Here is a 26,239-nt window from a genome sequence, read left to right as displayed (position 1 = left end):
TGGCATTTTATGTGCATGTGGCGGATTGGAATGAACATGCTTTTTATCGAACAGTTAAATAATTACTTGAAATTTTGAAAGGATGTTAATTTATACGAGAATTGTGTCTCGGTATTACCTTTTGGCTGTTTTTGCAGAGCTGTTTAATAATAACGTCATTGATCTTGATTTACTAAAATAAAATATCATAACTGATGACTCAGAACTTATGGGTGCATGGTAAAGTCGTCAAAACTGAAACCAAAGCCCAATCTACAATTCTTTGTTCTTGTTATTTTTTATGTTTTGGTGCTGAAGAAAGTATTCTTTGTTCTTGTTATTTTTATGTTTTGGTGCTGAAGAAAGTACATCTAATGGAAGTAATGAATACATGTATACTAAAATTTAACCAAGTTATTATGCATGTTAGTTCCCTGTTTTATGATGTTTCTTGTGATAGATACAGATATAATACCCAGGAACAATAAGTGTTGGGCGAGATAATTAATGGTTGATAATTTTATTTTTTGTGTCAGGATATTAACTTATCGTTAGGATGATGTGAAAGTAATTGCCAACATCTCACATAAATGAAAATGCAACTTACTGCAAATGCATTTATCTGTTATCATGGTTACGTAATTAAATTATGTATTTCTATAATTATATGAGAAGTAAAAGTTTTATTACCTTAAATATTACCAAATATTTTAGATGCATATATATAATATAAATTGATAACGATATATCTAAAATACGCTACATACTGTGGTTCTAAATACATGAAATTAATATCCATATTTTCGCATTACAGTTAAAAACGAGGACATTGAACCGACTCTTACTAAGGAAAACGTTAAAGGAACAAACAGTCAATTGCCTACAACTCACGACAATAACGAGATCGAACTGATCGAATCTGGTTCTGCGAACACTGGCGTGGGGTCGAACCCCAGTGCGACAGATAACGACAACGTCCGCCAAAACGGGAACGAGGTGTTCGTCATGGACCCCAAACAGGTCGACCCCTCGGCCAGCTTCTTCGCCCAACCTGGCATATTGGCTGGTAAGGCTCTATTCATTGTTCTGGCACTTCAGTGCTGCTGCTACGTGAAATCATTAGGGTCATAAATTTCAAATATATGCTGTAATAAGTTTCCAGCTAAATGACTATAATTGTGATCAGCCGATCACAACTGTTTTCCTTTCATTTTGAAATTAATATTTGTTCTCAGCTACATACATATTTATATCACAAATCTATAGAGATTTTATTTGTAAACATGTTTAAACAATATAATATATTAATTTTATTTTAAACATATTGCCCACAGATAATAATATTTTATCTATGGAAATATTGCTATATCTCTTAAATCATATAACTGATGTTATAAGGTAATTGTCTAGTATTTTAGCTCAATATTTGATACATAGCATGTAACAATGATTCGGTCCAGCTACAAAATGTTCTTAGCATTAAAATTATTTTTATTTAATCCTTTCGCTATGGGTGTGCTTTTCTCAAAAGTCGCTGCTGTACGGTGACAGCGTGCCACTCAGTCGCACTACTGAACGGACAGGCACAACGATTAATTTTAACATATTTCTATCATAAACAATGAAACATGAAAAAATTACGCTTATAATGAACTAGAAATTTCAATAAGAAACTAGAATTCTCGATACTTCAACTCGTAGTGATAAATCTTGAAGCAAAGGCAAACATAACATGTCGTCCAGGGACGACATCCGTACACACAGCACATCACGCGGATGTCATCCGTGGTCAGCATCTGTAGTGAAAGGGTTAATTCTTTATAGCATATTTCCATTAATTTATAAATTAAACTATAAAACTTCATATTTCTAATGTGAATAAATTGAAAACTTTACTACTTCTTTCATGCTATAGACTTCACACAAATTTTTTTTCTCAATTTTTTTTAAATTGTTTGTGATTCAGGATTACATATTTCTACTTATATATTCAACTGCAATAAAAATAATCATTTAGCAATCATTTAGTAAAAATAATCATGCAGTAAGCAAATAGATTTTTTGAAGTTGTATAATATGCTTGTTATAACTTGGGTGATCCTCTGATATTAACATTTTTATTCTGTTTGTTCGCAGCCGTGATAGGTGGAGCCGTAGTCGGTCTGTTATGCGCGATACTGGTAGTCATGTTCATAGTATACAGAATGCGTAAGAAAGACGAAGGCTCATATGCCTTAGAGGAGCCCAAACGCTCACCAGCCAGCAACACATACGCTAAGAATTCTAATAACCGTGAGTTTTATGCCTGAGAGGCTGTGCTATCCGTTATCGGGGATTCTCAGTTGACATCCACTATCAATACTTTTGTACCAGCCTAATATCTCAATTATGCACTTATTGACAAAGAATCTGTGATCAGGAATCATGCACAGAACTACATGATATTGTGCTTTGCAGTACTTAGCAAAGGACTTGAAGTTTGACAATTGGGCACAAATGTTTTTGTATGCATTTCATAATTGTTTAATGAAACAGTAACTATATTATATGTCATGAAATATTATTTAGCGACTGGTAGATTTGATATCGTGTCAGAATCACTCAAGTCTTTGAATAAGTAAAAATGCTGCTAGCAAATGCTGTTTACTGATATAAGTTTTATTTGAACTATTATTTATTTGTTGTTAAATTCAACTCTATATAATATTCTGTATAGGTTAAGAGTCCTAGTGGCTTATTAATATAAGATGGTACCTATGGTTAAAATGATATTTTGAATTTAGAACAGAACAAAAATAATTACAAAGCATTTTGAGTAATAATTGTACATTATTTGCGTAACTCTGTCAATAATATTATGTTTAAAAATATTTATTTATTAAATTGTTTTTCCCATGTTTTGTCATACATAGTAAATCTCGTCACTTTAGTTAAGTATTATGAATATTACATATAGTATAGCATAATAAGTTTTTTATAGTTATAATGCTAAAGAGTTAAAGAATATGCTAATTAAGAAAATCTATTGATACGAAAGTAATTTATTTTTCTTAATAATTGAAATCATTTATAATTGCGTTGTATTATTTCGGCGGGGTTCTGAACATCACAATGCTTATCTAAAATGGTCTAGTATGAACTCCATTTCATAATATTATTTTATTATGGTAAATCAATTTATTTCTTATATATTTTTATAACACATGCCATCAATAACGTAATAATGTAAATATTTATTTTAAACTTAGTCTCAAATAGATTTATATAAATATATCACATATTCATATAATAGTTTCTCATAATTTTAGTAGTTGTGTGAATGATAAATGTCATGTATTTTGATTGTGTTTGATATAAAAAGTTTATGTGTTTTAGACTATGACATGTTTTTTATCTTTATTTATCTACATAAAACATTGGCAAGTAAAAATTACTAAAGTTTTATACGACCATAAAGATTTAAAATGAATTACATTTGAATATTAACTTCAACTGGACTAAAAGCATGTCATCACTTATTATAATACATAATTTCATGTTTCTTTAAATAATATTTTATCATTTAATTTATCTTTTTTTATATACATATGTATATACATATATATATATATATATATATATATATATATATATATATATAATCAAAATCATTATTTTTAAATTTATCATTTTATAATTTATTTATTGTATTAAACAGAGATATATGAAATTAATTCATTAAAATTAAGATGTCATAGTAATAATCATCATTATATCTGTATGTGTGTGTATACATATATCTATTATGTATATATATATATATATATATATATATATATATAAATATATAGTAAAATATACATACATATAATTATTTTCTTTGTTAAGTCCTGTGTATGAAACTTTTATGTGTAAAGATCTGTAAATAATAAAGAATTAAAATACACACTTCTCTTATTTTATTCATTACTACAATAATAAAATATTACCACTAAACATATTATACTTCCTTATCTATGACATGATTCGTTATTGTTTATTTTTTAAATTTAAGTTTCAAATAACCAATAAACAGGGCACAGCTAAAAATACCTGAAGATTTCGATCATATATATACAATACACATAGGATATGAAAAATAGAAACAACAGTTTATATATAAATTATTAACAATTATGCATTACCAATATGTAAATTACTAACAAATTAAATTATTAACAAATCAGCAATGTATTACATGGTGAATGCAATAAACATGATTCGTTTACAGCAAAATTATGATTGTAATATTATCTGAACTGCATGAAGGTGTTGCATTATGGACATTGTCCAGTATGGTAATCTCAAGTATTACAAATTATTTATTTACATGAAACTATAAAACAGACAATTATTTTTACTTTTGTGATAAACTGTGCACTGTGTGAGAAAATAGTCACAAAAATTGCATTAGCTTGTGCAACTTTGGCCCAACATTTTCGAATCTAAATTGTAAGTTAAGGGGTTGAATAGATCATTTTGTGTGAAAAGATTTATAGTGAAATTTTGTGTAAAATTACTTTGAAATACATTTGAAAAAAAATGGATTGCGTTGTGTGCTGAGATTTGATGGTTATATTTTGCTTAGTTAGATTTCATTTGGTTTCCATATCAAAAAATGTTTATGTTGATTTTTATTTAATATTCTGTTTTTATCAAGTTTTTATAATTTTTGTAATATTCTAGTAAATTATATATTCAAACTACTTTTCACAGGCCTATAACAATATTTAAGAAAATTTGCGTTTATTATACTTTGAATATGTATATTTTTATACATAAAAAAATAATCTCTTTCACTAGTTCGTATTTGGAAAATCCGTTAAGTATATTTTGCGAAGACATAAGCAAAAAATGTTTTGTTTAACGATTTGACCAATTATGCAATAATTGAAATTATCTCTTTTCTGCTTACTGAAATTTTATGTTTCTGATTATTTAAAGAATATTGTGTATATGCAAACCAAAACTATATATTTAGTATAAAAATATTCAAGCATGCTCAAAAATTTATTGTTTGTTGTTTTATTAATTAACTTTCCGTAGGGTAATTATATTAATGGGCCGAAAATCGAAAATAAAAATATTTGCATATTTTCACGTTTTGAAAGTTTCTGAACATTTTGGCATACGTCAGAAAAAATGGATGTGTGTGTGTGTGTGTTTTGTATGTCCGCATTTTTTCATTCACGTTTTCGGGCGCATGGATGAGCCGATTTGCATGGTTCAAAAAACATTCGATTCCCGTGAGAGATGTACTGATTAGTTTTTGGCAAAGCAGGTCCAGCCGTTACGAAGATACGGAGCAAAAAGTGCAGAAAATACAAATCGAGTTTTTGAGAGAACGGAGTATCCGATTTGAATGATCTAAAAAACGCATTCAATTTGTAATGATTGGGAGAAAAGGTGATTAGTTTTTGGCAAAGGCAGGTCCAGCCATTTCGAAGATACAGAGCTAAATGTGCAAAAAATGGCAGTTTTTTGGAGAAAACTAAGTGTCCGATTTGAATGATTCAAAGAACTTTCTGCTTGTTTTAACAAATTAATGCTTTTGGAAAAACATGTTTTTGGTTCAATTTTTTAGTATATCGAAAATAATTCAGATTTTAATTTTAATTCTGACTAAAGTTCTAATATACTTCAAATAAATAATTTCAACTTTGCAATTCAGTTTATATAATTCTTATAAATATTCGACAATGTTACAGTATTTATAATAATCTATTTGAAAACATTTAATATTCCTCGAACATTTCGTTACGGTACGGAAAGTTCCAGCAATTTGCCTTAAGGCACGATGCCATACACAACTAGTTGAATTTGAATTATTAATTGATAACTAACGGAAGCCGACAAAAATAAAAATTGTGCAAGTAATATTCCACAATTGTAATCGAAATCTATGTGTTTTGTCGAATTCGGAAAAGAAAATATAGTAAAAGATAATTTCGTCGAAATGTATAAAATTGTTTTATTCAACCACCGGATAAGGAAACAATGTAAAAATTACTTACGAAGCTTAATAGAATAAGGGTTTGTTCGATGTGCAGTCGCCGACAGTACACAACCGTCAGACGCATGCGCAGATCGTTTTGACCGTTCGATGTGTCCAAACTGAATCCCAAACTGTCGTGGATTTTTATCTACGCGTTCGGTCAGCTCGGTTTGATGCGTTTGTACCAGTTTGTGACTGTCGATTCGTGACTGCGAGAATTGGTATTATTGTCTATGTATTGGTGTCTGACGGTTTCAAATTTTAATCTGAGCGTTATAGGCTTACTTTGTAGCTTTGTTTATTTTTGACTATTGTGACTATTATTGTTATCTTCTGTGCGATCAAAATGCATTTACAATCAAATTATTCATTCAAAACGAGAAAAGACCCGAATTTCAAAAACTTTTTTCTTATCGATAGTGTTTTGTGCGAAAGGATATTCCAAGTTATAGAGTTTATACGTATTTTATGTGAAAATGTTAATAATTATAAAATTATGAATCAAGGTAATTATAATAATAATAATATTGATATATAAATATAAATATATAAATATAAATAAATATATATTAAATAAATATATATTATTAAAATTTTTCAGCCACAAGTCGAAAAAAGAAAGAAAGTAAATGCAAAATCTTCTTTAATTTAATTTTTTAAAATATTTTTTAATTTACATGTATTTTTCTTTTATAAACATATTTCAAAGTCATATATATATATATATATATATATATATATATATATATATAATTATAATAATAAATTGTTAGTGCTTATTAATTTCTCATTTTACTAAATATATATTATTTTATAGAACTAGAAGAATTTTTAATATTTCCTGATGAAGCCGTAGGTGTTCAAGATGCTGTTTGGTCTAATGAGAGAACAGCATTTTTAATACAATGTTTTAAAAAATATAAACCGAATGTTGGGTCAATAGAAATAAGAACAATCAAGGCAATGTGGATTGTAATAAAAGCTGACATGAATAATAAATTTGGAACTACGTTTACGGAAGGCAACATTGAGAATCGTTGGAGAGTGCTGCAACGTAATTATAAGAAATATGTCGACAGTCGAGCTACTGGTACGAATAATGATATAAATATATAAAATAATTTTATACATATTAACAATTATGTCTAATAGGGGAAGGAAATTTCAGTTTCCAGTATGCAGAAGAGTTGGATGAAATATATGGCAATAGCCACAATATAAATCCAGTCTGCATACTGGAAACAAATGATGTACAAGAAATAGAAAACATTCCACACAACCAACAAGCGCGGGATGAAAGTGCACATGAAGTTAGAGAAATTATTGAAACTTCAAGGAGGAGGCAGCGCCGTAGAAGGCAAAGTATTTTAGAGAAAATGAGAGAAGACCGGTTGAGGTTTCAAGAAAGAATAATACAAATAGAAGAAGAAAAATTGGCAATTTTAAAACAAAAATATGGAGTGCTCTAAAATAAAATAATATTCATAAATTTGCAATAAATATAAATAAATCATTATCCAATATAAACGCCTGACTTTAATTTATTAATTCATTTAATTTTTTTTCAATACAGAACATTCACAGAATAATACATTATAAGTACTTGACAAGAGCATGAAATAATATTTATTATTATTATTAAGACGTGCTTATGAATAAATTAATGAATACATAAATAATGTAGGTTTTGCCTAATTAGGCCTATAATGGTAAATTAGCTGCAATTTGATCCCGTAATATTGAAGCATCTGTTGAATAAGGATCAGAATCTGCCACATCATCTGATGTCTCATTATTTTCATCTTCCATTTGCAAATATTCAAATTCATCAGTGAGACTCATATTATATAGAACGCAGCAAGCTCTTATAAAGTGAGAAATAAGAGTTATATTTCTTAGTTTTAAATGATATAGTTGTTTGAACTTTTGTTTTAGCATGCCAAATGTATGCTCAATTTTAATTCGATTACTGCTGAGTTTTTTATTAAAATTTTTCTGAATTACTGTAAGGCCATGAGTATTCTTATAAGGTGTCATCAAATTTGCATTTAGTGGGTAGCCATTATCTCCTAATAAAATAAAATGTCCACATTTTTGAATTAAATTTGAGCCCAATTTTGATTTTCGAAATATTCTGGCATCATGAACAGAACCAGGATTTCCAATGCACACATCTATAATTTTCTTTTGGTCATCACAAACTGCCTGAATCTGTAAAATACATATAATTGTAAACTGGAATACTGTAAAACACATATAGATGCAAGTAGATAAAAAGCAGTACATGAATTGAATAAAATCCTTTTCGGTTCATATATGAATTTGGATCCTCTATCGGTTTATCTATTCGAATGTGGCAACCGTCAATTGCACCAATTACATTTAGAAAATCATTTTTAGCAAATTCTGCGGCAATCACCAACTTTTCCTCATCACTCGGCCATTTAATAAATTTTGGGGATAAATTGCTTAAAAAGAAAGCAACCCTTTGCACTATTCCATGTAAAGTACTTAACGTTATATTAAAACGATCACTGACATCCCTGTAGCTGGATGTTTGGTGTCCCGCAAACCATAAAAATATTAGTATCTAAAATAATATGTAATTAATTATGATTTTACTGGTTTGTCAATTATAGTACATTTTTTACCTGATTAAATGCACAGATTTTTCCGAATGGTCCATATTTAATTTTGTTATAATATTTACTATCTTCATATATTTCTGATATATTAGAACACGTTGTTTTGCTTATTCTGAAGTGCTCGAGAAATTGTATGTCATCAAACAATGGCACCACTTTTTCTGTCAAAATAAAACTATAAAATGATTAAATTGCACTTATGGAATATTATATTATATTAACCTCTTTTAATTATAATAACTGATACTTACCAAGATATTCTTCATTTTTTGTAACTTGAACAAACTCTAATAAATCTAACTCCTCCTCATCGTTCTGCAAAAAATCATAAAAAAACTCGTTGTCACTCATTATGTTAAATTCTCTCCATAAAACACATTAAACATTTCATTTACTCAAACTGAGCAAATAAACAGAAACACGAAACGAACTATACCGAAGACATGCGAATGAACTCTCGGCAGTTTCGTCGCGTTCGATGTAAACCGTCTTGTCAAACCGTTGGAAACTGTCATGAGATGGCGCATGCGCAGTGTAACAAATCAGAATGAGTTTGGAAGAGTTGTGGACTGTCACAAACTGCTCACTGCGAACAGACCCGTTTGTTGAGCACCGTGCGCTGTGTGTATGGCGCTTTAGGGTTGCCATGCTACTATAACGCGACCCACGTTGTAATTCAGCTAACTTCGCGTCTAACATCGCACATTTATCGAACAACACTTTGGTGTTTCTTTTCTAAGTTCTTTTCCGGTGTGTTAGTGGAGCAAAGGTACAAGATTTTTTATATTTTCGTATCTTCTAAAATCTTTATCATCCTGTGCAGAATTTTATTAATTTTGAAGTGTGTAGTTATTACGAGTATAAATAAATCCACAATTAGTTTCAGTTAAAATGTATTTTGACTAATAGTGACTTAACCTCAATAAATATGTTACAAAAGTGATGTACTAATATTGTTTTACACGTTCAATTTAGATAATCCAAGATGGGTAAGGGAAATAATATGATCCCTAATGGGCACTTCCACAAAGATTGGCAACGTTTTGTGAAAACTTGGTTTAACCAGCCCGCAAGGAAAATTCGAAGACGTCAAAACAGGATTAAAAAAGCTCGTGCCTTGTTCCCTCGCCCTGCTGCTGGGCCCCTCAGACCAATTGTGCATTGCCCCACAGTGCGGTACCACACTAAGGTTCGAGCTGGCAGAGGTTTTACCCTCGAAGAAATCAGGGTAAGTTTCGACAAATGTTGACATGGAGTAATGGCACTTGCGATTCTATCGACGTTCAACTTTTCTGCACTTACTTGACTAATGCATATTACTGAACTAGTGTAATTTTGTAATATGGCACACTGTTCATTTAATTGCAATACGAAAGTGAACAATTCTGAATAGGCTGATTTATTTCATGGTGCCTTCAGAAAACCCATATACTACTTTTACTGTCCACGAAGTGAGTGCACACACATACTTTTTGTTCTTTCAAATAATCACTAGGGTAGTCTGAAAACTTTCAGAACTTAACAGTTTTTATATTCAGTGAAACTGGTTTGTTGCGATTTTCTTTTTTAGCAACTGGTTGTGTGCAATTTTATTTTCAAGTAGAAATGTGTAGAAAGTTTTTAGACCACCCTTGTATTTTATTTTTTGTTGCATTTAGTGTTTAATTTCTGCTATGACAAAATTATCAAATCTTTTTTCTTCCTTTTTATTTGCAATTATTTAAGTTTTGAGATATAGTTTCATGTTTTTTGTGGTAATGTAATGAAACTTATTATTGATCAATACATTTAAGATGTTTTAGTATATGTAAGTTTAACTAAATCTTTACTAATTTTATGCATTATTTTTTTTGACAATTTCAAGGGGTGAAACTATTGTTTACTTCTAGTTACATATTTCATATTTATAATCAATTTTTCAACAAATTGATTAATTTACACTGTTACATTTCAGGGAGCAGGTTTGAATGCAGGATTTGCTCGCTCGATTGGCATTGCATTAGATGTTAGACGTCGTAATAAATCTGTAGAATCTTTACAACAGAATATACAAAGATTAAAGGAATACAGATCTAAATTGATCTTGTTCCCAAGAGGTGGAAAGAAATTGCATAAGGGTGAAGCAACTGAAGAGGAATGCAAGGTAAAAATATAGTGAAACTTTTGTTTCACATATAATTATGCATTATTTGGCACCCTACTAGGATTCATTTGCATAACTTACAATTTTATCAGGTGGCAAATATGACCATCCTCTTATAGGGTTTTAGTTTTTTTTTTTTTGTCACTTGTCTTGTTAGCACATAGTATTTATAATGTTATGTATGTGTTTTCAAGTGGTTTAGAGCTTATTAGCTTTGAAGCTACAAAAGCTGTCACTGACAAAAAATCTGGCAATTGAGCATCAAAATGACAATTTTTTTACCATTAGCCTTTTTGTAGCTTCCATGTGAGTTTGATTTCTATATCATATGAAAGTAAAATTCTTATACAATATATAGATATTGTATAAGGAGAGATTATATTGATGGTTTCTGGTATATTCTTCTATTAAATTTGTTTCAGTATATTGTATAATAGTCTATTTTAATTTTGTTTATATTAAAATTTTAGGTTGCATCTCAATTAGAAGGCGTCGTGATGCCAATTAAACAAACTTCAGTTAAATCTAAAGCTCGTGTCATTACTGAAGATGAAAAGAAATTCTCAGCTTTCACCACTTTAAGAAAGGTAGGTTTCAATCTAGATTATTACATCTTTAATGATTTATATTCGTCATGCAAGGTATAAAATACAATTTGTAGTTTTAGGTAATATAACATAAGCAACAAGGTATATAATATTTTACCTGATTATTTTTTTCATTACTAACCCATATTTATCCACAGGCTCGTGCTGATCAGCGCCTAGTTGGTATTCGTGAAAAGAGGGTTAAAGATGCAGCTGAAAACCCAGATGACGTAACAAAAGTAGGCAAAGAGGGAAAGAAAGCTAAGAAATAATTTGTACGAAATATGAAATAAAACTATAATCCTTTATGATGTTTTATTTACATACATAGTGATATTAAATGCATTTTTGTTTTCTGCTTTGATAAATTCTTTGTCTAAGGAATAAGTAATAAATCACTTGTTAGTTAGCATTTGAAACAAAATTTAATTCTGTTAAATTATTGATAACCCATAATGCCTTTCGTAGTTAAAAAACAGTTAAATTATTTTAGTATGTGCATATATATTTATTTATTTAGGTACATGCATAAATTTATGATATAAACATAAAGTATGTATGTGTGCATATTCGATTGTCTAATGCAAAGTTGTTGTTAAAAGATTTTGTTGATATATCTTTATCTGTGTAGTGTAATCTATCTTCTTTTGTTTATCAACTATAACTTTTACATCCTCTGTGGGCAAAAATTGGCTGTGTAGACACATTTTTCTATTAAAAAATGACACTGATGTATGAGTTATTAAGATTATGTTAATTTAATACTTCTATTTGTTATGTATATTCTTGAATGTTTTCTTACATTTTTTTTGTGATTGCTGCTGTGGGAACCATTGTTAGGTATGTACACATCTTATGTCATAAATGTTTCATAATTAACTTCCTTTAGGGTAACTTATAGAAATCGCAAAAAAATCGAAAATGAAAATTATTATATATCTTTACTTTTCAAAGGTTTCTGAATATTTTGGCATACCTCAGAAAAAATGCATGTATGTGTGTGTGTGTATGTATGTTTGAATTTTTCGTCCACGACTTCGTGTGCACGAATCAAGTACATTTGAATGAATCAAAAAATATTCGATTCCTATTGATGAGAAGACGTGCTGATTAGTTTTTGGTGGAGACAGGTCCAGCCATTTCGAAGATACGAGGCAAAAAGTGCTAAAAATGGTTATTCAGCTTTTGTGAGAATGGAGTTCCCGATTTGAATGATTCAAAAAAAAAACATGTTTTGACAAAATGAAGAATTGATGAAAGTTTTGGTAAGGCAGGTCTAGCGGTTTCGAAGATACAGAGAAAAAAGTAAAAAAAATGATATTTGGCGGGCGGCTAAATGATCATTAGACATATGAACATTAAATTATCAAATATTTGATAACATTTTTGATAATGTGTACTAATTTTGCTACAATTTTGTTGGGTTCTGTACCAAGATTGTTAATTTTTAAAGTTTACTTATACGGTTCAAGCAAATTTCAAAATTTTCAGTTTTTTTTTTTCGAAAATTTTCAAAAATATACAAAGTTATATACTTCAAATACGAATTTTAAATTTACAATTCAGTTTGAAAATGTGTATATTTCAGATGCGTTATTCTAATTGTAAAAAATATATCCTCAGATGAATTCATTCGGCACCTCTTGCTAATGTAAACTTTCTCAAGTGTTTGAGCGATAAGATTTTTATTGTATATTTTATGAAGTATAAAATATATAAGTAGTGATTATAATTATCTATTTGAAAATGTTCAAGACAATTGTTTATTAATCATTAATCAATATTTATTGATTACTGATTTTTTTCCCTGATTACTTGTACGGGAAGTTCCAGCAATTTGCCTTAAGGCACGATGCCATGCACCACTAGTTAATTGTTAAATCATGATTTAAATTTAACTTTAAAACCATGGAAATCTGTTGCATGCCAATGCCGCCAGGTGGGCTTTGCGTCTACCACGCTGCTTAAAAAATACTGATTATGGTGAATATCCCTTGATTACGATAACTTTGTTTGTAACATTTGTGATAGGTTATGTTCGAATAATGCTGATAGTGTTGCATTTCATTTAACAACTTTCGCAGAAATTTACTTATTACTTGACATTAGGGCAATTCTCAGGACATTTACATCAAACCAAGATGTCAGCAACAGAAAAAAAAGCCAATGATGAAACTCAGAAGCAAATCTTTGATAAAATTGCGAATTCGGACAATGCCGAATTGAAACTACTTTTAGCGCAAATGAAGGGCTCTGTAGATTTTACCGATGAAAATGGTATGAGTCCTTTGCAACATGCGGCATATAAGGGAAATTTAGAAGTTGTTAAAACCCTCATTGACCAAGTATATACTTTATCTTTGTCTCATTTAAAATAATTACTTTTTTTTATGATTAAGAAATACTTTTCACTAGGGCGCTGATGTTAACCATTGCGAGCATTCCAGTAATTATACAGCTCTTCATTTTGCTGCATTATCTGGTAATGCAGAGGTTTGCCAAGTTCTCTTACTATCTGGAGCAAAAATATCCACTGTAAATTCTGTTGGAAGAACTGCTTCCCAGATGGCTGCTTTCGTGAACAATCATAATTGCGTTGCTGTAATTAATAATTTCATTCCCAAATCGGATATAATGTATTACACAACTGCTCAAGGTCTACAAACGGAACCTACATTATTACCTATATTGGCCGATCCATTGCACAAGTTTGTAATGTCTGTATGTATTGCTTTGGCAACTACTAAATAACATTTCAAATATTCCTTATATTACTGCAACTTTAATTTAAGGTAAATTTACATCCTGTGTACCTAGTACAGTCTCTGCAAAAGCATGCAGGTCTTATGGAACATCTAAATTCTGTACGAAAGACAATAGAAATGCTTTCGGAAAAAGAAATGAAGAAGGGAGGCGAATGTAATGAAATGATGGCTTTGAAATTTCATTATTTGGGTTGTATTGTACAAGAAGTTCAAAAAATGTTAGATAGGCAATCCAAAACTCCAGAGAAAAAGGCATCAGATATTGTTGAGTTAATGGCAAAAAAATTATTGAAAACGAATAAAGAGGGTTAGTAATTCTTTATTGTAATATTTTTTATATACACCGATACCCGTTTGTTGTGCAAAAATTTCCATACAAACACATGAAAATAAAATTAATTTGTTCTGTAGCTTGAAATGTGATCATAGAAATGCATAAATTTATTCCGGGTATCAATGTATTCCAATTCCCTTGAATATTTGTTTTCCATTTTTAATACTAAATTTTTCCAACATACTGCAGTCTTTTGTGATTTAAAGCTTTCAGACATTTAAATAAATGTATGTGTGTATATATATATATATATATATATATATATATATATGTTTATTTATTTATTTATTTAGATCATGTTTTGTAACTACTGTTTATGATTAGTTAGGAAAACACGAATCAAACCTTATTCACACTATTTTGTTTTTCTGAATGCATGCAGCCCACTGAAATTGCTTTTTTTATATTTTCATAGGAATCCCAGAATTCCAAGAAAACTTTATTAGAGAATGTGTAAGAGAATTTCCAAATAGAGAATGTGCTACGTTTCGACAGGTATACTATCAAAAATGCATTATACTGAATTTTCAATTAAATGAATGATTCATTTTAATAAAAAAAAATAGGTTGTTATGACATTAGCCGGCCAAGAATCTCCTCCAGCTTTAACAGTGTTATCTGGTGCCATAAATGGACATAGCGCATTTAATGATGAAGTAACTACATGTTTCACTTGTGGATTGCAGAAACCAGCAAAAAAGTGTTCAAAATGTCGTGCTGTTCAGTATTGTGATCGTGAATGTCAACGATTACATTGGTTCATGCATAAGAAGGCTTGTGCTAGGTTGGCACAAATGCCAGCTTCGAACACAACTGATAAATCTAATGTTGACACTGTTGAAATTACACAGCATCTAAAAAATTTAATGTCAACATAAGCTTCTACATACATACGTGTTCATGTGAATAAGTGCTTAATATAGTTTTTATTATATATGCATATATATACATATATATGTATAAATATGAATATATACATGTATAAATGTATGTATGCATATTGTGTGTGTGTATGTTTGTATATATATATTTATATATATATATATATATATATATATATATATATATACATACACACACATGCACATAAATACAAATGTGTGTGTGTTATGTGCCTGTGTCTAGATCTATGTATGTATATAATGATGTGTAATATAGTAATGTATATACATTTGTATATACAATTAACTGCATATATGTTAAAAATATTGGTATCCGTTTTGGCGTTTTTACTCACTATTAAATTGTCAAATATTGTTTTATAAATTTTAATTTAAAACGTTCAATAAAGGATTTTTGTTGATATAGTAAATCCTATGTTATTTTCTTGTTACATATAATTCAATTTTTTTTTTTTTTTTTAGTATTATTGATTTTCTAAATATTCTAGATATAGTTAAGGTAATATTGTCTGTAAGCTTGCAACGATTAGTATATTCGGCAAAATTCCGAATACCAAATATTCGGCATGCTATTCGGCAGGTTTTTGGTGTCTGAGCTCGTTTGTTTTAATAGTAATTGTTATATTACTAACGCGCTATAAGTTTATTCAAGTTTTATGACTTGCAACCACTATCCGGCTACTCTTTGTTATTTAGAATATTTGGCACCACTTATGCTATTTGGCCAAATACCGAATACTTGAATACCACATGTGATGGGGAAATAAATGGTAAAATATGAAAAAAGCAATTTTTTATACATATGTAAGAAGTAATTAGAAATACATTTACATATATATGTAAAGTCTTGATTAACAAAAATAAATTGTAACAAAAAAAAAAAAAAAAAAAACATATATATGTAAATGTATTTCTAATTAATTCTTTCATAAATATTTAATATTTTCTTTTATAAACTCAATATTATTTTATATATAGTAGGGAGGCTAATCACAACAAAATAAATAAAAAATGATCAAATAATAGCTCTTTATTTGAAAATGCTTAGATTTCATGTAATGAATGACTTTATTGTACTGATACAACACATGCGTGTTACCATTGAATGATTCATATTAAATAATATAAACATGTAACAATAAAGTATCTTGTGAATATTCTGAAAAAAGTTCTTCACGTGATCATTTATAATGTCAAAAATCTATAAAGTTTAAATTATTATATATACAATAACGAATTAATTCCTTTATATCATATTATATAAACTAAATACAAATCCATCGCTCTTTATCGCATAAAGGCGGCCCCTTTGATTTTAACTATTCGGTATTCGGCCGAATATTAAGTTACTATTCGGTATTCGGCCGAATATAAAAAAACGTGCCAAATATGCCGAATACCAAATAGTAACCAAATATTCGCGATACAATCCTAATTGATTGTTTCTTATGTATGTGTATACAGGAGAGCATGTAATTGTGCATGAGCATGTGACTCTGAAAAATAATTTGCGGTTTTGTTTGGGTAACTACTCAATCCCAGTTGTTTTAATGAAACATCCTGACTTAGTTTTATTAAAATCGAAGAAAAGAGTAGAGTAAGAATTTTAGCAGTTAAAAAATGCATGAATTAAATCAGTATTTAATTATTTTTGAGATTTTATGATTTGGCCCATTGTTTTTTCATAATACACGTTTTGTTATATTCTGCATGTAACAATAACTGATTTCTCAAGTCATTCTATAGAATGTAAATTATTATAGAAATAAGATAACGAGTCGATTTTTCTTATATGCATATTTTTCAATCACGTAGTTTAGTTGAATAATTGATACAAAAACAGGCGGAATTGAACCGGAACACTTAAGTATATATTTAAAATTTTTTTAGATTTTTTGGCTGTAATGATTATATGTACAAATGTAGAAGTAATACCAGGGGTTAATTTACAAAATGAACATGTGCTGCCATCAATAATCTTAGCTCCGCACTTCAATCGATGAAACGTCAAATCGCCCGACATAGCTATCTATTTATACTTGTTTATCTATGTATATATCTATGGGAACAGGTACTGTTCGGTTTCCTTATTATTAAAATAATCACTATTCTATGTTGGTACGTTGACATTGTGCAACATTCACTTTCTGTTCCACATTAACTTCGCATCGTATTGCATTATGACATTTCGTATATTTTTAGAGAGAATGGTATTGAATGGTATTCGTATGCAAACTGCGATAACTTTGATTTAATAGTTTGATTTAGTGTGATAATTTGTGCTCGTGAATTGTAACTATGCCGAAGTTCTATAAAATAGAAATCAACAAAACAGAATGGGAAATACCAGAGAGATATCAAATGTTAACTCCAGTTGGTTCTGGGGCTTATGGACAAGTTTGGTATGTACTTATGGTTGTTTCACGTTGTACTAAATAAAAATACGTTATCATACTATTTTATTGGGTTTAAATATCTATGTTTGAACCATGGTTTATTTACACAGCTTTAGAATTGTTATAATGTCATATTTTACTCAAAAATTACTAAATACATATATACATATATTTTTAAGTCTATATCAGTTTTGTATGTGTGGGTGTTGTATTACTAGACCCTACTTTTTACAATGCAATATTTATTTTAAATCTTTTCTTAGCTCTGCAGTTGATACAGTACATAATGTAAAAGTGGCAATCAAAAAATTAGCTAGGCCTTTTCAAAGTGCTGTTCATGCCAAAAGAACTTACAGAGAACTGCGTATGTTGAAGCATATGAATCATGAGAATGTCATTGGTCTTCTAGATGTATTTCATCCATCTACCTCATTAGAAAATTTTCAACATGTTTATTTAGTCACCCATCTCATGGGTGCTGATTTGAATAATATTGTAAGAACGCAGAAGTTATCAGATGATCATGTGCAATTTCTTGTTTATCAAATTTTGCGTGGCTTAAAGTATATACATTCAGCAGGAATAATTCATAGGGTAAGTTTTTTTAAAATTTCATATTTGGGTAACTTCATATTTAATGTAAATATTAATTATATATATATATATATATATATATATATCAAATATATATATATATATATATATATATATTTATATATATATATATCAATAATTCTTTTTCTATTTATTTATTAATTTTATTGATTTTATATGCTTATTATTTATGTGTGAATCAATAACAGCTACACAAGTCAGTAAATAATCAAGAATATAAAATTGTTTTGAAATTCTTTTGAGAGTTAACCAATTTAACAAAATTTAGGACTTGAAACCATCAAATATTGCTGTTAATGAAGATTGTGAATTGAAAATTCTTGATTTTGGGCTAGCACGACCTACTGAAAATGAAATGACTGGATATGTAGCCACAAGGTAATACACTATTTTCTTTATAATTTTTAATTTTAATATTTGCAATTATTTTATATTTAAAATCACACATTTTTTAAGATGGTATAGAGCACCTGAAATTATGCTTAATTGGATGCATTACAACCAAACTGTAGATATTTGGTCTGTTGGTTGTATTATGGCTGAACTATTAACTGGTAGAACATTGTTCCCAGGAACTGATCGTATCCTTTTTTGATATTATTTATTATAATATTGATTAACTTTTCAAATAATAGATAATTTATTAAGCTCTATAATTTTTTTTAGATCATTGTATTAAGTGAATTCATTATTGTGTGATGTGTTATCATTAATTCATTCAATATGTTTTTGCATATTTGAAAGATTGAATATTTATACTTCATTAAGTTCAATTTAGCTATTACGATTTCATGTTCTGTGCAAAATGGTTAAATATATATTAACACAAAATCATATTGGAAAATCAGGTAATCTTTGTAAATAATTTTCTACTCTTGATACTTTTGAATTGTGAATAATAGGACAGTTTCACATTCATTTTAATAGTTTTGCATTTTTCTTTTTAAATTAGGCACTGTTTCACATCGTGCTCATTTAAACCTTTTCATTATACTTCATCACATTGTGCTTATCCAATCTCTTCTTCACTGAACATCAAATTCATTAAACATTTAAATAATATAAATGTCAATATTTTTTCCAACAAAATATTTGATGTGACTGATTCATATTATTAAGCCCTTAATATGTAGGTCTGAGTAGAATTTGGGTTTGGGTTACTAGAAAATTTTGCAAACCTGAGTTCAGCGCGTACATAGTTTAATATATTCAGTTTAGAAGTAAACCTCAATAAAATGCTGTGCTACATTAAAGATAAAAAAAGATAAGGATACATATTTGCATTTTCTGTGACATATGCAATGATGTAGCTTTATGTGCTATTTCATGTTTTGAGATAAGTCATTCATTATTCAATTCTTAGTTCTCGGTGTACAATGAAATGTTTTCAATACTTTTTTACACTCTTTTCACTTTCAATGCATTAAACATATTAATGATTAATAATAAAAAACAGTTTTTGTGAATTAAATATGTGCATTGAAAGATTAAGCATGTTGATACACTTAAACGTGAATGGCATGATTTGTTATACTATATAAAGAATATGAAATTTTGTGTTCGAATTAAAGAGATTAATAACGAATGGTATTATTTGGTAAAAATAGCAGATTTTTATATTGATAGTTTTTTTTAATACCATTTTTCTCTTTCTTAGTTTTGTTATTTATCTTTGATCAACATCTAATTCATATCTAAACTTACTTGAAGATCGGAAGGACTGAAGTCATTTCTAAATATTGTCAATTTTTAGAATAAAATTGTCATTTTATGAAATTTGTCTTAGAAATTTCAAAATAATATGAAATTTAGTTTTTGATCTCAGATTATTGTTAGTTAATTACTTCCATTCTAATCTACATGTTTGAGGGTGATTTCGAATAAATTAAAGTATCTATGTGTCAGATATCAATTTTTACTATGCATGTAGCAAGCAGGCATGTGTTTTGCCTTATCGCCTCATTTAGATATACACCAATTAAATTTGATAATGGAAATACTGGGCACACCAAAAGAGGAATTTATGCAGAAGATTTCTTCAGAATCGGTGAGTTGTGTAGTTTTCCTTTATTCGCTTCATATGTGCTTAGTAGATATTAGTTTCTAGTGGTTAATGTGCTTCATGTGTATGTATATACTTACATTTTTTCTACAATACTGTTTCATATTTATGGAAGTAAATATGTGAAATACATAGCAAGTTTCTTTTTTTAACTAGTAATTACGCTTTATTTTATTCTAATTCTCTTCTCTACAATTTGCTTATTTGAAAAAATCAACTATGCTATTGAATTACAAGAAACTAATTTGTAGTTAAATTGATTTGTAATTTATTTCCTCACATTTGTAGAAACAGTAAAGAGTTAAATTAGAACTTGCTATTATTCATCAGATTTTGCATTAATAAAATAATAAACATTGTTTAATTTTAACCCATTGTTCAGCTTTAATAGTGCTATTTTAGGAATGACCTTTATGAAGTGAATGTGAATATATGTAAATCAATTCTTAAAAAAAAAATATTAATTTGTTTGATCATTAAATTTAATTCGTTTTGTGTTAATTATGTTTGTTGAGTGCAATTTTTGAAATGAATGACCTTAACTAAGAATCATGCGAGCAGATATTGATCATCTTACCAGAGTGTTGGTTTTGTGTGGAACGCCGGATAATGAAACAGTTGCAAAAATAACCAGTGTTGAGGCAAGTGCATGTACACACTTATAAAATAAATACGCGCATTTTTTGGTACTAAGTAATATATGTTATTGAATGGTGTGTTCAAAATATTTTGTGTGGGCTCAGATTTAGTGCACACTCGTGATGAATTATTAGATACTGAATATGTTTAAAACGTTTTTTTCTATACTCTTCGTATAGTGCTTAAAATTTATTTTTATTTTAGAATTAACTCCAGAAGTCAATATTATAATTATAATGAGACACATTAACTTTGGATGCGTATTGTTTGTTCGATATCTTTATAATTGTATTTGCAGCGCCATCGAAAATAATGAAAGCTGCTTCTAAACTTGGTTAAGTTTTATTGTGCATATCGTTTATATATCCTTTTTTTTATATAAAATATAAATATAAATATAAACTATAAAACATTCTGAACGAATCGTTAATTTTCAATCGCCAATTTTCAATGTGTGTTCTCAATTGATTTCATTTTTTTTTATTAAAAAATAAATGGTATTTATTTCAACAATAGTTGAAGATATTTATACTATTTATTATTATTTATTTATTAATATTTCTACATCACTTTTTTGAGACAAAGTTGTAATTATTAGTTTTATATGAGCAACAGCTTGTTAGTATTCCCGAAACTGAATTATATGAATTAATTATATAAGTTATAAAATTTATTTATTTTGTCAAAATATGGACTTAGTTCAATAACTTGTTTCAGAATTACAATATAATTAGATATTTGTATGCACTGTAATGAGCGCATCAATTGATGTTACTCGACATATTCATGTCCAAGTCCCATCCTGGTTTTGTTATGGATTCACATTGAAAACGTGGAAAGGTTAAATTATTATAGATAGCAAAAAGTCATCCCGATGCAATCAACTTATTGTTATGAATAGCTGAACCACACAAGATTCATATTCTATGTCATCGGCTTTTTCAGAAAGGATTTCTTAAACTCATCCGCAACAATCGCTATTTGATATTTTAATTATATATGCTAAGATTATAATTAACTTATAAAAGTGCTTTTGTTTTGCTAGCTTTTCTAATAATAATCTCTTTGACTATAGGCTCGAAATTACATACAATCACTGCCACCACTAAAGAAGCGCGATTTTAAAGAGGTGTTTCGCGGTGCAAATCCCTTGGCCGTGGATCTCCTGGAGAAAATGCTCGAAGTCGATTCCGATCGTCGCCTGACTGCCGAACAAGCTTTGGCGCACAAATACCTCACGCAGTACGCGGACCCCTCGGATGAACCTGTCTCAACGCCGTACGATCAGAGTTTCGAGGACATGGACTTACCAGTAGAGAAATGGAAAGGTGAGCTATCTTTGTTTCTTAGGCATGCATGCGTTTTTGTTTTGAATATACACTACTGCAATGCTTTTTCTCATTTGAGAAATTAATTAAACAAGGTGCGAAGGGCGTTATGTCCTTTGGACCATCTGCAAGTACAGTAGAATCTCACTAATCAGACACTCCTAAAACCAGAGGGTATCGGATTACTGGATTATAGTCATAAGTTTTAATATGTGTTATTGGAAATAGCGGAGGAATTTCCAAAAAATTGCTCAGCGCTTCGGTGGCGAGGGTGTCGGATTAGTGGAGGTATCAGTCTAGCAAAGTGTCATATTAGTGAGATTCTGTACTTTTAATGTCTGAAAATAATTGTTGATAAGCAAGATATGAAAACTAGCAAATAGCTTTTGAATTAAGAAATAATTTTAGTTTTAGATAATTTAGTTGAGATATTTTTAACAGAAGAATCACAATTATATCAAATTGTTAAGTTTTCATAATTTGTTAAAAAACATCTTAATTATGAGGAATGGGTTTAACTGATATTTGTACCTATGACTATTAGTCGCGATTATTAGTTGACATATTTAGAATGGGATTAGAATGTATAAATTTGACTGGAAGTTATCTTTTAGTTCTAACCTATATTCAACCAAACCATCAATTCATTAAAATAAAAAACCCTGTTTTGAGCAAATATAGAGAAAATCGTTTGTCTATTTTTTAACACAAGGGTGCTACTTGGCTTATCATCACATAATAAACTTAACTGGTGAAACTTTACACAAATTATATCTATGAAGTATTTTTGAATATTTAAAACTATATTTCTTTTACCGCTAATTATGAAGAGCAGTATAAAAATTGATCTATCTTTTTAATCAGCATGAGCTCTAAATGATATCGATAGATTGAGGGTGCTACTTGGCTTATCATCACATAATAAACTTAACTAGTAAAACTTAACACAAGTTATATCTAAAGTATTTTTGAATAATTAAAACTATATTTTTTTAACCGCTAATTATGAAAAGTAGTATAAAAATTGATCAATCTTTTCAATCAGCATGAGCTCTAATTGATATCTAATCTAATATAATATAATATAATATAATCTTTGAATTATTCTTTCAAATCAGTTTAGAATTTTATTTCTGTGCCTAGAAAATATAGGAATCGGATTTTCTAATTATAACATAAACTTTACTTTCTGAAAGTTAAATAGTAGTTCAAAATTTTTTTTCTTGTTATTGGAATAGATATCGGTGTGATACCAAATTTGCTGCCTTCTTCATGGAATTGCTATCGTTATTAACATTTTGAAACATATAATGAATATTGAAATCTTTCTCATGCTTTCATGCTTCATATATATTTTATTTTTGTTAATGACAAATATTTTATGCATCTATTTATAACGGTTAACAATTTTCACTAATAACTTCATCACAAGTAACATTATTTATCAATCATGTTTAAATGCATATACATATGTTACATATTTTATTCACATATTAGTGCTTTCCATTTGGTGCATCACCATATCATTTATCATGTAGAAATATAGGCTGTTATGATTCTATTAGCTTGCTTTTATTTGTAATTAACTAGTCCCGATTTGGTATATGGTATATTTAACAATATTTATTTCACAAAGTATTTTCTGTATTCCATAGAATATGTCTATGAGGAAGTCGTAAACTTCGTACCACAGCAACAGCCTACAGGACCTCAACCTTAGAGTCATAAGAAATGCCGTCCACTGTTAATATATTAAAATACAGCACATTAAGATATAGATAAACGGTAGCAGCCCCTTAGACTCTATAAGTTAATAATAAAAATTATATATATATATATATATATATATATATATATATCTATATCTATATACATATACATATACACATATAAAGGCCTACTAAAACTACTTAAATTTGCACACATCTTTGGCACATGTAGCTAATGTTACTGTTACATTATTAAATGCATCTAGAACATTGATTTATCAACCGGCAAGTATATTTATATTATGATATGTCAATTGTGCCTTATAAGCCTTATTTTGATACGTTTAATACAATTTTAGCCTTAGTTTGATACATTAAATTGAATCTTGATCGTGAGCGTGAATGATTTATTTTATGCTAAATTTTCCCTTTGCATTATTTTTATACCTGAAATAATCATTTTATTACTTATAATACAATTATTATTACTATTCAATACTGTTGAGAAAGTGTGCAAATTTTCAGATTTATGCTGATTTAGCAGACCTTACAATCACATCACATACGCGACAGTACAAATGTATAAAGAAGCCGCGAATGGTTAGAATACTACCCAACGCTTTAGAATAAGTTATTTAATTTTAAAATATTTTGTATATTTAAATTTCAACAGTTAGTTGAAAATAAGATTTTATTAAGCGTTATAGTAACACAAAATTTTAACTGTTTATATATTAAAATTTATATGTTATTAGCATTATGGATGGATTCTATTATAGACACTTTTAAATAACAAATCAATTCATTAGTTTTTATTATAAGTGAGCCATTATTTCAATGAGATTAGATGTGGGCGGTTTCAAGACTTATACTAACCCAATATTATTTTTTTTAAACATACTTTCAACGCAAGAAATACTATCCAAACATTACTGCAATAATATTCACCAGTTGAATTGAAAATTTCGAAATTTTTTTTTACTTAATTGTGATTCAAATCAGAACTGAATGTCTTGTTGAAATAACATTGAATCTATTCCTGAAGAAATAATATAATCCAAATATTAATAAAATAAAAAGAAAGTAAATATTACAAATAAAATGTAATTTTTACTTCATATAATTAAAATCACATTTATTGAATAAAAAAAACTTTATAGTGATATTATGATGTATATAGTATCTGGATTAGTCCAATTTATCAGTGCTTTACATGTTAATAGTATTTATCAGTGCTATTTCATCACAAATGATAGAATTTTATAAACAAATATTTTTTATTTTGTTTAATATTTGCACATTTTTGCTGGTATATGTTTCTATGAATGTGTTTATAGCTGTGTGTAATATATATATACACACACACACATATATATATATATATATATATATATATATGTATATATATATATATATATATGTATATGGGTGTGTCTATATGTATACACATCTTTGTAACGTGTGATATAGTATTGTCAAACAATGGTATAAGTGCAATACTCTATTTTGTAAAAATTTGAAAATTGCCTTTATTTATATTTTATAGCGTTTTAGATTCAAATTATAAACTACATCACAATTAACTTAATTTAAAATTAAAACATCACAAAAATACATTTTGCCATAAGTATTTGTTGCGTACAAACTTTTCATAAATAATTAAAATGGGTACATAAAATGTATGTATATATGTTATTATCACAATGCCTTATACGAATTACTTTTTAGAAAGTAACAGTTACATTTTAGTTAGTAACTTATATCTAATGCCACACATATCGTTTATTAATTTAATATTTTATATCATAAAGCTGTAAGTGGTTTTAATCATATTGGTTGTATTGTACATGTTTTTTTTAGTGAAATATTTTAATAATATTACAGGATTGTTCATATACGAAAAAATATAATTTATTTATTGTTTGGAAATACGATGGTTTTACTTACCCAAACGTTAATTGCTTTTAGAATTACAAATAACTTTTAATAAGTGATACTTGAAATATACTTGTATATGCAAAACTTATGACTTCATTACACTCTGAGTGCTCAGACATATTGTGCTACTCTAGCTGAATTTTTTTCGGATTAGGTATAATATAATTTTTTTATTATTTTTTAT

At 28.4% G+C, this 26,239-nt stretch overlaps 5 protein-coding genes across 8 annotated transcripts; 4 read left to right on the top strand and 1 right to left on the bottom strand.

Annotated features, from left to right (window-relative positions):
* Positions 1-793: 793 nt before the first annotated feature.
* Positions 794-2,821, top strand: LOC113365297 (syndecan-like; the record flags this gene model as incomplete). Its single annotated transcript, XM_026606886.1, has 2 exons — positions 794-1,045; positions 2,116-2,821. Coding segments are annotated over 2 exons (425 nt in total), but the record flags the coding sequence as incomplete, so codon positions are not given.
* Positions 2,822-7,693: 4,872 nt separating this feature from the next.
* Positions 7,694-9,222, bottom strand: LOC113365292 (putative nuclease HARBI1). The gene is made up of 5 exons (XM_026606879.1): positions 9,074-9,222; positions 8,889-8,952; positions 8,644-8,798; positions 8,277-8,582; positions 7,694-8,203 (listed from the first exon to the last, which is right to left on the bottom strand). The coding sequence occupies exons 1-5, from the start codon at positions 9,080-9,082 to the stop codon at positions 7,694-7,696; spliced, it is 1,044 nt and encodes a 347-aa protein (XP_026462664.1). The 5' UTR covers positions 9,083-9,222.
* Positions 9,223-9,254: 32 nt separating this feature from the next.
* On the top strand, positions 9,255-11,673 carry LOC113365293 (60S ribosomal protein L13-like). Of its 3 annotated transcripts, none has more exons than XM_026606880.1 (5): positions 9,255-9,406; positions 9,613-9,865; positions 10,592-10,780; positions 11,251-11,367; positions 11,526-11,673. In XM_026606880.1, the coding sequence occupies exons 2-5, from the start codon at positions 9,623-9,625 to the stop codon at positions 11,637-11,639; spliced, it is 663 nt and encodes a 220-aa protein (XP_026462665.1). In that variant the 5' UTR covers positions 9,255-9,406; positions 9,613-9,622; the 3' UTR covers positions 11,640-11,673. The 3 variants fall into 3 exon arrangements, with proteins under 3 accessions (XP_026462665.1, XP_026462666.1, XP_026462667.1); XM_026606881.1 differs by having other exon boundaries at positions 9,392-9,530; XM_026606882.1 differs by lacking the exon at positions 9,255-9,406 and adding an exon at positions 9,412-9,478.
* Positions 11,674-13,366: 1,693 nt separating this feature from the next.
* On the top strand, positions 13,367-15,357 carry LOC113365296 (ankyrin repeat and MYND domain-containing protein 2-like). Its single transcript, XM_026606885.1, has 5 exons — positions 13,367-13,712; positions 13,783-14,088; positions 14,160-14,439; positions 14,882-14,961; positions 15,033-15,357. The coding sequence occupies exons 1-5, from the start codon at positions 13,509-13,511 to the stop codon at positions 15,342-15,344; spliced, it is 1,182 nt and encodes a 393-aa protein (XP_026462670.1). The 5' UTR covers positions 13,367-13,508; the 3' UTR covers positions 15,345-15,357.
* A 2,184-nt stretch (positions 15,358-17,541) lies between these two features.
* LOC113365294 (mitogen-activated protein kinase p38b-like) lies at positions 17,542-24,261 on the top strand. Of its 2 annotated transcripts, none has more exons than XM_026606884.1 (7): positions 17,542-17,770; positions 18,028-18,358; positions 18,648-18,757; positions 18,836-18,960; positions 21,003-21,082; positions 22,156-22,408; positions 24,064-24,261. In XM_026606884.1, exons 1-7 carry the CDS (start codon positions 17,667-17,669, stop codon positions 24,126-24,128), a joined length of 1,068 nt encoding a protein of 355 aa, XP_026462669.1. In that variant the 5' UTR covers positions 17,542-17,666; the 3' UTR covers positions 24,129-24,261. The 2 variants fall into 2 exon arrangements, with proteins under 2 accessions (XP_026462669.1, XP_026462668.1); XM_026606883.1 differs by lacking the exon at positions 21,003-21,082 and adding an exon at positions 20,347-20,426 and having other exon boundaries at positions 17,544-17,770.
* Positions 24,262-26,239: the final 1,978 nt, after the last annotated feature.

Source organism: Ctenocephalides felis, unplaced genomic scaffold (genome assembly GCF_003426905.1).
Source record: "Ctenocephalides felis isolate EL2017-DRISC unplaced genomic scaffold, ASM342690v1 CF-g0.4_SCAFFOLD_00858, whole genome shotgun sequence".
Classification (NCBI taxonomy): domain Eukaryota; kingdom Metazoa; phylum Arthropoda; class Insecta; order Siphonaptera; family Pulicidae; genus Ctenocephalides; species Ctenocephalides felis.
Note: the sequence above shows the minus strand (reverse complement) of the source record. Positions and strands in the feature narration are given on the sequence as shown.

Coding starts and splice junctions, on each gene's coding strand:
- LOC113365292 (XM_026606879.1), bottom strand. Junction 8,583..8,643: donor AAATCTGTGCATTTAATCAG/GTAAAAAATGTA, acceptor ATATTATTTTAG/ATACTAATATTTTTATGGTT. Junction 8,204..8,276: donor AAGGATTTTATTCAATTCAT/GTACTGCTTTTT, acceptor TGTATTTTACAG/ATTCAGGCAGTTTGTGATGA.
- LOC113365293 (XM_026606880.1), top strand. CDS start 9,623: ATGGGTAAGGGAAATAATATGATCCCTAATGGGCACTTCCACAAAGAT. Junction 10,781..11,250: donor CAACTGAAGAGGAATGCAAG/GTAAAAATATAG, acceptor TTAAAATTTTAG/GTTGCATCTCAATTAGAAGG. Junction 11,368..11,525: donor CTTTCACCACTTTAAGAAAG/GTAGGTTTCAAT, acceptor ATTTATCCACAG/GCTCGTGCTGATCAGCGCCT.
- LOC113365296 (XM_026606885.1), top strand. CDS start 13,509: ATGTCAGCAACAGAAAAAAAAGCCAATGATGAAACTCAGAAGCAAATC. Junction 13,713..13,782: donor TTAAAACCCTCATTGACCAA/GTATATACTTTA, acceptor ACTTTTCACTAG/GGCGCTGATGTTAACCATTG. Junction 14,440..14,881: donor ATTGAAAACGAATAAAGAGG/GTTAGTAATTCT, acceptor ATATTTTCATAG/GAATCCCAGAATTCCAAGAA.
- LOC113365294 (XM_026606884.1), top strand. CDS start 17,667: ATGCCGAAGTTCTATAAAATAGAAATCAACAAAACAGAATGGGAAATA. Junction 18,359..18,647: donor CAGCAGGAATAATTCATAGG/GTAAGTTTTTTT, acceptor AACAAAATTTAG/GACTTGAAACCATCAAATAT. Junction 18,758..18,835: donor ACTGGATATGTAGCCACAAG/GTAATACACTAT, acceptor ACATTTTTTAAG/ATGGTATAGAGCACCTGAAA.